An 11375-nucleotide genomic window follows, 5' to 3' on the forward strand; every position below is an offset into this window, starting at 1 on the left:
GTTATCCTCCCTAGATTTCATCGTGATCCTTTTTTTACTTATTGTTATAATTTCTTTACTTAGTTTATCCGGATCTTCTCTTTCCATCAGTAGTTGCTTGAAATACGATTTCCATCTTCCTATTAGTTCTCCCTCTTCTGCTAAAATTCTACCATTATCATCCTTTATGTATGAATCTTCTTTTTTCTTTCTCTTTCCCAAAGATTTGATTCTTTTGTAGAACAATTTCTGGTTTCCTTTGCTGTCTCTTTCTAATTTCTTACCCAAATCTATCCAACTCATTTCCTCTGCTTCCGCTACCACATATTTTACCTTTTTCTCTTATCCAATAGTTTTCTATTGTCCTACTTACCAGAGATCGCTTCCATGTATCTTTTTGCTTTCTCACTTCTTCCTTCAATTAGGGTCACCCTCCAAAGTGTTAGTTTATTGTTGTCAGTCGTTTTACATCTTCCACATATATATTTTTCTCCTTCGCTTTTCGCTACTTAAAAAAAATGGAAAATATGGAACATTTTTCAGTTTTCTTTGAGGAAAGTTGTTTATTGTGTTAGTGTAATTAATAATAAATATCAACCCATCGAAAACCATGTCTAAAATGTCAAAGATCTGAAAATAACTTTCAAGAGATTACATTATCGGATGGAATGTAAGAAAGTTCATTAAGATAGTAGGTCGATACGTGAATTTACTTCGTAAACTTTGTTGAATCATTTAACCATACATCACAACATATTATGGATAGTTACAAACGACTGAAATTAATTATGTAGCTAACTTAGTTTCAGCAAGTACTTGACGTAGATAAGAGGTATATATACGATAGCTTAGATAGACAGGAAATTCCAAGTCTTTTAATATACTACTGGTGTCAAACTAATGACATTAAGTTTCCCGCTTTATATAAGGAATGGATTGCCTACACATTTCCATTTACAGTTATCAAATTAGCTGTACATGGAAGGTTTATAACGAGTCTATCACAAATTAGGTTACTTTGATCAAATTTGGAATGTTTGAGCAATTCTGCTGATATAAACAGAAATAATAACTGTTGAAAGCAATATAACGTTCTTGTACAAAGTTTGTACCAAGTAAAATGTATCTCACTATATTATTTAGATCTAGACATTGACGAACTAATTTCAATTTGTCATTAAGTATCATTGAGAAACCAGAATATCTGAATGAGTTGAATTATATAACATTTCCATTGCTTTAATTTGCACTTGTAAGAAGTCAGAAATACTAGTGAACAGATTTTATATAGTCTGAAACAAATTTCGTGAATTCTTTAACCAAATCATTTTTTAAACTACCTACTTGAATTTAATATTTATCAATCCGTTATTTATTTTGTATCTTATGTTTGTGTATAATTGTTTTACTAAAATGATAGCTGATTCGGTTCGCAAATAAAGAAAATAACTGTTTTGTTTTTGTTACAAAATCCGTAGGATACAATGTCAAAAATAATTTCTGTTTAGATTCTAGCATTTAAGAAGCACTTCTACTCTAAATATGACCTTAACATGCCTGTTGTTCTTCCAAGGCTCCTCTAGTCTAAACAGAATACTTCCTGTTCCTTTGTACATCCAATTTCTCCATAATTTTTGTTATTAATCTTGTAAGACAGTAGAACACTACGAATCATTTAATCCGTAGGGAGTACCAAGACAAACTTAGAGAGAGTGTGACGCTGGATGGCTTTGATTAAATTGAAGAAAATTGGTGAGATATCAGAAAAAGTACTACAAACAATACTCTGGTGAAGAGAAACAACGAAGAGCGTGGTGTAAAAAGATATATACCAGGAAGAATAAACAGGTATGGCTGCAGTTGTTCACAACAAAAAAAGATAACGAGCTCGCGAAATACAGACAACAAAAGAACGAAGCACTGAAATGGTGTAGAAGAAAGAAAAGACAGCCGATGAATGTAGTGCTTGAGGAAACTGCAAAGATAGTAGAGAACTTTTCCACTACACCATAGCTCAAAATATGTCCAGGAGGACGTTATCGAGAGTAGAAAGGAAGGAAACACTATAAGGCAAAAACATGGAGTATCAAAAGTGTTAGAGGGAAGCTCTATCAACGAGTCTCTTAAACATTGCAATAGACAGAGCTAGATGTGGGAGGGAGGTAGGTTAGGTACGCAGCTAGTAGGATAAGCCGATGACGGCGCACTTGTGGTAAGGGATAAGAAAAAAAATTAAATATTCATGGTGCAGTTGATGAAACAAGCCGGTGAAATGGGGCTGGAAGTGATTGTCAAAATACAAAGCACATGTTGATACCTATGAGAAGGACAAATGAAGAGAGAAAAATCATTCTGGAAGGAGAATTTCAAGTATTTGAGTGTGAAAATAAGCGGGGCAAATGATGGAGGCATAGAAATGACGGAGAGAATCAGAGCAGCAAATAGAGCATACTGGAGGTATGCGCCTGTCAGAGAAGAACGAATAGGATCTTTGGATAATGAGAGAGATCTTAAGGAAGATACTGGGACTTGCCAATATCTATGGAGGATACATAAGGAGGATATTGAACCACGACATCAAGATTGAGATAAAAAGGGTGATTTAGTGACAGTTATTAAGATCCAAAGGCTCAAATGGTTTGTAGATATAGGAAGAAGAGATCCTGAGGCCCTGATAAGGAAGGCAACAGAGTGGAAGCCAGCCTTAGAATGGCAAAAAGCATACTAGGAACAATAAAAATCCAGGTTATTGCAACGATGGTAATGGGACACTGGAGCGAAGTCGTGAAGGATAAAGAGGAATGAAGTGAAACAGGAAAGTGATGAAGCGAACAAGAAGCTGTAACAATTAGGAGATGAAACCAAGAAAAATCAAAGCTAAGTAAATCACCTTTAAATATTCATCCACAGAGGGCGAAAGGGCGGCTAGCATTCACAATGGATATAGGGCCAATGTATCTATAGTATTTCTTTATCACCATCTATTGATTTAATTTTCTCACATATAACTTTTTCCAGTTCTTCCACAAGATCTACTAGGGTAAGAATATTTTTTTCATTTTATTGTGTATATGTATCACAGAAATGAAGACTTGGACTTGGTGACTTGCTATCAGACGTAGGACGTTTCAGAAAGAAGTCTGTTTTGATTGTCTATCATACTTGTCACAAATGGTAACACTGATACCCTTCGAGAACACTGTCGATATTGATGAAAATCATATTGCCTTGAAAATTTTGCCCCAAATACTCAAATTGAGCCATGAAATTCCAATAGTTGTGATTCAAATTCTCTAAATAATTTTTATGATTTGAACTACTTTCATATTCTCAAACTCTTCCATGGACATTTTTCCATCCATTGTATCCCGTAATAAAATCCAACAGTGGTGTCAGACTGTCCAATAAGTTGGATAGAGAAACACGTCTTTTCCGTTGTAATATTCTAATGACACGGAAAAGTTTCGCATTGACGTCCTTATAAATGGAAAATTAGAAAAATTCCAAATTTGGAATCAGAAAGTTGCAAAAAGTCAAAATATTGGTAATTTTTAAAAACATCCAAGAAACTTGTTTTTTTGTAATAGTATGTATTATCGAGAATGTCTTCAATGCATGTAAAAAACTTTTAGATCCATTGTTTCAAAGGAATTTTTTGCATGGCAACATGAGCTTTGTGTGCAGGGGCGTTGTCCTGCAAAAACAAAACACTTTTGGATAGCTTTCTGCGTCTTTTCTCTTCAATTTTTTTACTCCATGGCAATCCCAAAAAACTGAAGCAAGAACTTTTCCAGCAGATTTTTGTACATGTCTGGGAGAACCAGCGTTTCGCCATTGCAAGTCCTCATCTATAGTAAAAATCGAAGTCTACATCGTCTGTTGAGCACCGATCGAACGCGATGCTTCTACCTTTGAACGCTTTTGGTCAACATTCACACATTTGGGGATCCATTTCGCAGCAATTTTTCTCATGTTCAAATTGATGTGAACTATTCCGTTTTAGCCCAATTCGACAGCCTGATAAAATCATGTCATAAACTGCATCAATATTTTCGAGGACTGACACAGAAATTGGCCTTCCCGATCGGTCATCATCTTTAATGGAAAATTTACCTCTTTTGAAGCTTGCAGTCTCATTTTTCACGATCGCATACGAAGGACATTGAGCACCAAGGATATTAAGCATATCTTCGTAAATCTGCTTATCTCTTAACCCTTTTAAATACAGGTACTTGATGATTGCTCGATACTCCAATTTTTCGATTTCCACAATTTCGGTGGACATATTTTTTCTTATAATCTATTGTGTAACTCTGGTTTACTTTTTTGACGTCAAACTTTACACTGACACTTCCAATAAGTTATTGTTCTTTGTTATGGTAATGGCAATATTTTTTTAAGCATGGAACTGTTCTAGGCTAACTAGATATCAATACATCCTCGTAGCTCTTAAATGTGGAAAAGTGGAGAAAATTCCATAAATTGGTCAAAAATTCATACACGATTAGCACAATTAGCTAGAAAGATTGAAATTGAGAGGTGTTCCTCATCATGATTCCTGGATCATTTCAGCTTGGATTAAATGTTAAAATGAGCTGAGATAATTATGATGTAAGTTTCTAGTGAGTTTGTTAGTAAATTACTTGTTATAGTCTTATCACTAACTTGACTGTGTCAAATTAACACTTGTTACTTAAAGAAAATCACGATTTGACAAGACTGAATAACTTAATTAAACTACAATTTAGTTATTTTTGTTTCAAAACGTTTTTTTACGAATTAACTAACAGCTTAAGACTTTTGGTGATTTCATTTGAGCGGAAATGAGTCTAATAATTTTTTGTTAGCATTAAGGACACTTTTAAAAACTCGTTTTTAGAGGTAAAACAAAAACATATATCTTTGCAATTTCTAGAATCTTATTAAAAGTACCAGTCTTTTGACTTTTTTGTAACATCAGCCCATCTGAGCTGTTCCAAATATTGGAAAATTATTTTTTTTCCTTTATCATGGCATGGCGTCTTTGTGCTTTTCTGCGTTAGAAGAATTGTATAACAGAAAGAATACATTTTTAGATCCGCCCTACTGTCCAAAGTGTAACAATTGAAAAATGATCGAATAAATAACAAACATTGTTATCTTTTCAAATAATTAAAGTCTCCGTCTGAGTTTTATAATCCATGATTTGCAATCAAGATGGCAGCTCAAAGGTTGTGAGAAATTTGTAAGCTGTGATATAACTGCAATATAAAATTAAAACAAATAAACATGAAGATTTAAATATATATTCACGTTACGGATATACCAAATATGTTCAGTAACTGTTTTTCATTGTAAACTTTTTTTTATTCCATTATTGTACCCCGGTTGGCATAATTTCTACCATATTTCATATCATGTTCCACCAAATCATCATCCTTTTATGACGTGAAAGAGGGTTGTTGATCATCAACTGCTTTTTTTAACACCCGACGTAATTTATAGTGACACTATTGTAGAGGTCTACCGATATTTCATTCAATAGCCGTTTTTATATTATTTTTGGTTGAAGCATATGCGTAGCATGCTGAAGTTTCCAATTTTTATTAAATAAGGAACAGATGATGCTTGAAATATGAAAAATGTCATGGTAGAAATAGGAACTTGCCAAAAATGATTTGAAAAAATATATATGTGATTGAAGCAAATGAATTTTCACAAACTTGTAGAAAATGTAGAAAATATCCAAATATATATACTTTTTTCTCGTTGAACCTACTCGGGAACTCTTTCACATATTATATGATAGATAATATTCCCTTAGGCTGGCTAAAATCCACCTTTTTGACTATCCCGAAGAAACCCAATGTCAAAATTTCTGACGACTATAAACTGATAAAGTTTAATAAGTTTCTAATCTGCCGAGAAGTCCCCCTAAGCCTTAGATTGAGGGAGAATTGATTGAAATTGTTATATTTGGCCAATCCTTTTCTCGCAGACTTTTGCGCTTCCCATGGACCCAGCACATGACGAATGAAGAAGTACTGAAGAGAGCGGGCGTGGAGAGAGAACTGATCGCGGTAATTAACAATAACATATGGACATGGGACATATCCTGCAAGGACCAAGATATTAACTCTCAAGCTCATACTGACGCAAAAATTCGACGAAAGGAGAGGACCAGGGAGTAAACAACATTCCTGGCTACGGAATATTTTGGTTGCAGCAACAATTTTTCGTCGTGTAGTTTTGGACAAGAGAACACCTACACGCTGCAAAGCGTATGGTACTTGAAGAAGAAGAACCTCTCATCAAATATTAAACACTGCTATATTGAAAAGTAATTTACTATAGATGACGTGTACCCCATATCTTTTTCTTATTCACGAATTATATTAGTACTCAAGTAGAAAATTTAGACCATGAGCTTGGAGATTTTTGTTTAAAACCTAATGATGCATGATTTTTATTGAAATAAAATAATTTCACCATGAAAAACAAATGTTTCCTTATAAAATATAGTTATTCGGAAGCTGGGATACATATTAAAAAGAGTACACATCTCTCCCGTTCCGGTCGTTATATATATGAGGACGAATAAATATGATTGCGCATGCATTAAGATATTGACGATAGTGAAGATGAAAAAATGAGGTATAGAGCTGTCATTAAATATTTTTGTTTGAACGGCAATTTGGCTCAAGCCTAGAAACGGGAAAGCAACACTTGGGCTTAGTATGAATGTTCTACAGTATTTTGTCTTCCTTTTGGTGATTTATTTCACCACTCCGCAGAAAGGTACAAGTTTGAGGGGCGATTCGTCTGCATTTTCGTGCCCTGGTATGTCTATCCTGAATTTACTACGCTATCTTGGCATGTTTAGAGCTCATACAATAATTCCTCAGCAGCGTAGAGTTATCCTCCACAGAATCTTTAACCTTGCTAGAGTGTTTTTTAAGATTTACGATTGGAAATTATGGCATCCTCAGTTAAGATTAGGTTTTCCTCTCATTTTAATGCAACTACCTCTACTCCTACGCCTTCCGACATCGTTGAGATATCCGTATACAAGATTGTATGTTGTGATTGTTATATCCTTGTCTGTTCCTTTCTTGTTCCACGATTCGCAAGATTCGTGTGTCTTTTTGATTATGTATCAATCTATATCTCAAAGGAAGTGAGCTTCATAGGTCTTTTTTGCTGCATCTTTTTCCACCATATTACCAATTAAGAAGTTATTATTGACATAACTATGTATGTCTACTAGTCATTTTAGGAATAAATATATTCATTAGTCTGAAATACAATTCCGGTTACCCTTAACAGTAATGGTTTCAGACCTGGTTAGGTTAGGCTCGGTTAGGTTCAGTAAAATTGACCTACAGCACTAATCAAGGTACTAGATGTATACGGAAATGCTCACATATGTCACGTATTGCTTGATTCGGGTTCGCAATCTAACTTCATCACACAAAATCTTGTAAACCAGTTAAAGATCGAACAATCAAAAATAAACATGGCTGTTTCCGGTTTAAATAATTCGTGCAGTCAAATTAAATATTCGTCAGATGTAAACATACGTTCAAATATTAACTCAATAGAATTTAAAATAAATTGTTTAATAATACCACAAATTACAGATAAATTACCAGCATTTTCATTTGATAAAAATATTCTGGATATACCAAAAAATTTAACGCTAGCGGATCCAAACTTTAACGAATCAAGTCAAGTGGAAATGCTGGTGAGCGCCAGCTTATTTTGGAAATTATTACGAATTGGACAAATATCATTAGGTCACAATAAGCCAGTCCTACAAAAAACGTTTGGGTGGATTATCTCAGGCGAGATTCCACAAACTATTGCAAATTACTTAACGCGTTGCAACTTCATTTCAAATTCGGAAATTGACAACCAATTGAAGAAATTTTGGCAAATTGAAGAATATGAAAATGCTCCAGTTTCATCTAATGATGTAGAAATCGAAGCTCTATTTAAAACAACAACACAACGTGCAGAAGATGGACGTTTTATTGTTAGATTGCCGTTAAAACTCCCTAGTAATCTATTAGGCGAATCAAAGAATATCGCGTTGAAACGTTTACATTCTATGGAAAATAAATTAAAGGGTAACGATAATTTGAAACAGCAGTATGGTCAATTCATGAGTGAATACATTGAATTAAATCATATGTCAAAATTGCAAAACAAACGTGATGAAAACGATGGCTATTTTATACCACATCATTTCGTAAAGAAAGAATCAAGTGTAACTACTAAATTACGAGTCGTGTTCGACGCATCGTGCAAAACTGATTCCGGGTATTCATTGAACGATTTACAGTTTGTAGGGCCCACAATTCAGCAAGATTTATTCTCGATAATCACTAGATTTCGTACACATGAATTTGTTCTAGCAGGTGATATTACGAAAATGTATCGCCAAATTTTAATACATCCTGATGATAGAAAATTACAGAAAATCTGGTGGCGTACAGATACAACAAAATCAATCGAACAGTATGAGCTGAACACAGTAACGTATGGTACAGCGTCTGCGCCCTTTCTAGCCATTCGGTGTCTTCACGAACTAGCTTATCATATAGAACATATAGAAACTTACCCCATTGCAAGCAAAATCATTTTAAATGATTTTTATGTCGACGACCTTTTAACAGGTTCAGATGACTTGGAGGAATTACATACTTTATATCACGAAATAAGTTTAATATTGAAATCAGGACAATTCTCATTGAATAAGTGGGTTTCAAATAGTAATAAAATATTAGAAAATATTTACAATTCACAGTCAGATGTTATACTGAATATTGACAAGGAAAATGAAACACACACTTTGGGATTACTATGGCATTCTAACTCGGACACTTTAAGTTACACGATACGGGAATTTAATAACCAAAGGTTGATTAACAAGCGCACAATGCTGTCAGTAATAGCTCAAATATATGACCCTCTAGGACTACTTGGACCAGTAATCATAATTGCAAAAATTCTGCTTCAAAAATTATGGCTACAAAAAATTGATTGGGATAGTGAATTACCCACAATTATTTTGAATGAGTGGCAAACATTTTACAATCAATTACATCACTTACGGAATATTCATATCCCTCGTCATGTCTTATGCGAGAACGTAGTGCTAATACAATTACATGGATTTGCTGACGCATCCAAAACTTCTTATGGTGCCTGCCTATATTTGCGTTCTATAGATAATATTGGAAATTGTCAAATCAACTTACTTTGCGCAAAGTCAAAGGTAGCTCCGTTAAAATACCGCGATTGGAATTATGCCCAGCTCTTCTGCTGGTGAGACTTGTTAATAAAGTCAAATCGTCATTACGATTTCCAATCAATAGAACATGTTTATGGAGTGATTCCACGATCACGCTCCATTGGATAAAGTCTATACCAAGTACTTGGAAGGTATTCGTTGCCAACCGGGTAGAAGAAATTCAAAATCTGACTAATAAAACCGATTGGAGGTATATAAATACTTTGTCTAATCCCGCGGATATAATATCCAGAGGCGTATATCCTGAAAATTTAAAAAATTTACAATTATGGTGGTCAGGTCCTGAGTGGCTACAATTACCAGAAGATAAGTGGCCTATCGACATAACAAATGACATAAATTCAAATTATTCGCAAGAAATCAAAGTAGAATTGCAAAGTAAACCTGCAAGGGCTTTAGCAGCGATCGACAGTTTGAATCTATTCAATAAATACTCCAAATTGACTAAACTACAACGTGTAGTAGCATACATATTGAGATTTCGAAACAACACATTAAATATGACGGAGCATAAGGAGTACGGTCCTTTAACTTGTCAAGAATTAGAAAATTCGTTAAAAACATTAATTAAAATCTCTCAAATTCAAACGTTTTGTACTGAAATATCCGATATACGACAAACCAATACAGTAAGTAAAGGAAGTAACTTGTTACAACTAAACCCATTTTTAGACAGCGAGGGCATCCTCAGAGTTGGCGGGAGATTAACAAAATCAAATTTCAACTTTGAGAAAAAATTTCCGATAATACTTTCTGGCAAACATACTCTATCAAAATTAACCGTACAATATGAACATATCCGTTTATTGCACGCGGGTCCACAACAAGTTTTAGCATCTTTACGCGAACAATATTGGATAATATCGGCGCGTAATCTAATAAAAAAAACTATTCACAATTGTGTCACGTGCTTCCGAGTAAAACCAAAGGCACTAAATTATTTAATGGGTGATTTACCAGATATTCGAGTAACTCCAAGCAGATCGTTTTTAAACTGTGGCATAGATTATTGCGGTCCATTCAAATTAAGAGATCGGAAAATTTAATGTAACTAAGGGATATATTTGTCTGTTTGTCTGTCTGTCTACGAAAGCGATACATTTAGAGGTTACTAGCGATTTAAGTACAGACTCATTTTTCGCTGCATTACATCGCTTCATGTCAAGACGTGGTAAATGTGTAAATATCTATTCTGATAATGCTAAAACTTACGTTGGCGCTAATGCTGAAATACAAAAATTATTAAAATCAGCTGAAGGCCAGGTCTTAACTGAAATGGGACAACAAGGAATTAATTGGCATTTTATCCCGCCCAGATCTCCAAATTTCGGAGGCATTTGGGAAGCTGGAGAGAAATCAACGAAATATCATATAAAACGTGTCATTGGAGAATCAATACTCACTTATGAAGAATTCAGTACGGTACTCGCGCAGATCGAGGCATGTTTAAACTCACGACCACTCTATCCTCTTTCCTGTGACCCTACTGATCTTAACCTTATAACCCCAGCACATTTTTTGATCGGAGAAGCTCTTACGGCTTTACCAACACCAAATTGTACTATCGTGAAGGAGTCATTGTTATCGAGACTAAGGCGCTGCAATAAAATGACTCGCTGGTCCAAAGAATACATATCAGAACTCCAAGTCAGGAGGAAGTGGAAACATCATTACCCAAATTTTCTAAAACCTGGAATACTTGTCCTTATAAAGGAAGATCATCTACCACCTCTTCAATGGAGTCTGGGCAGAATCGTCGAACTTCACCCAGGAAGTGACGGAATAACGAGAGTGGTAACGGTGAAAACAGTGAATGCAGTGTTAAAAAGGCCTGTCTCAAAAATATGTGTTTTACCTAATGAAGGAATTTAATTTTAGTTGGATTCGAATGTATAAACATATTTTTTGTTAATTTATTTATATATTTGTTAATTTCACTTATCTTGAAAGTTTTTTTTTTGATTCGAATGTATAAACATATTTTTGTTAATTTATTAATGTATTTGTTAATTTTACTTATCTTGAAAGTTTAATGCTAAATCTTTCAAAGGGAGCGGCATGTTGCAGTTCACTGCAAGTATTTGTACATATCTATATATAG

General features: G+C 34.4%; 2 protein-coding genes across 2 annotated transcripts; both read left to right on the top strand.

Annotated features, from left to right (window-relative positions):
• The first annotated feature begins 7474 nt into the window (after positions 1-7474).
• LOC130441674 (uncharacterized) lies at positions 7475-10320 on the top strand. The gene is made up of 2 exons (XM_056775456.1): positions 7475-8718; positions 9339-10320. Exons 1-2 carry the CDS (start codon positions 7475-7477, stop codon positions 10318-10320), a joined length of 2226 nt encoding a protein of 741 aa, XP_056631434.1.
• A 112-nt stretch (positions 10321-10432) lies between these two features.
• LOC130441675 (uncharacterized) lies at positions 10433-11146 on the top strand. Its single transcript, XM_056775457.1, has one exon. The coding sequence runs from the start codon at positions 10433-10435 to the stop codon at positions 11144-11146; it is 714 nt and encodes a 237-aa protein (XP_056631435.1).
• Positions 11147-11375: the final 229 nt, after the last annotated feature.

This window comes from Diorhabda sublineata, chromosome 3 (genome assembly GCF_026230105.1).
Source record: "Diorhabda sublineata isolate icDioSubl1.1 chromosome 3, icDioSubl1.1, whole genome shotgun sequence".
In the NCBI taxonomy this organism is placed as follows: Eukaryota; Metazoa; Arthropoda; class Insecta; order Coleoptera; family Chrysomelidae; genus Diorhabda; species Diorhabda sublineata.

What these genes read in the sequence shown, in the direction of transcription:
- LOC130441674 (XM_056775456.1), top strand. Translation starts at nt 7,475, where the DNA reads ATGGCTGTTTCCGGTTTAAATAATTCGTGCAGTCAAATTAAATATTCG. An exon ending in GGACAATTCTCATTGAATAA is followed by an intron (nt 8,719 to 9,338) that starts GTGGGTTTCAAA and finishes TCCAATCAATAG; the next exon opens with AACATGTTTATGGAGTGATT.
- LOC130441675 (XM_056775457.1), top strand. Translation starts at nt 10,433, where the DNA reads ATGTCAAGACGTGGTAAATGTGTAAATATCTATTCTGATAATGCTAAA.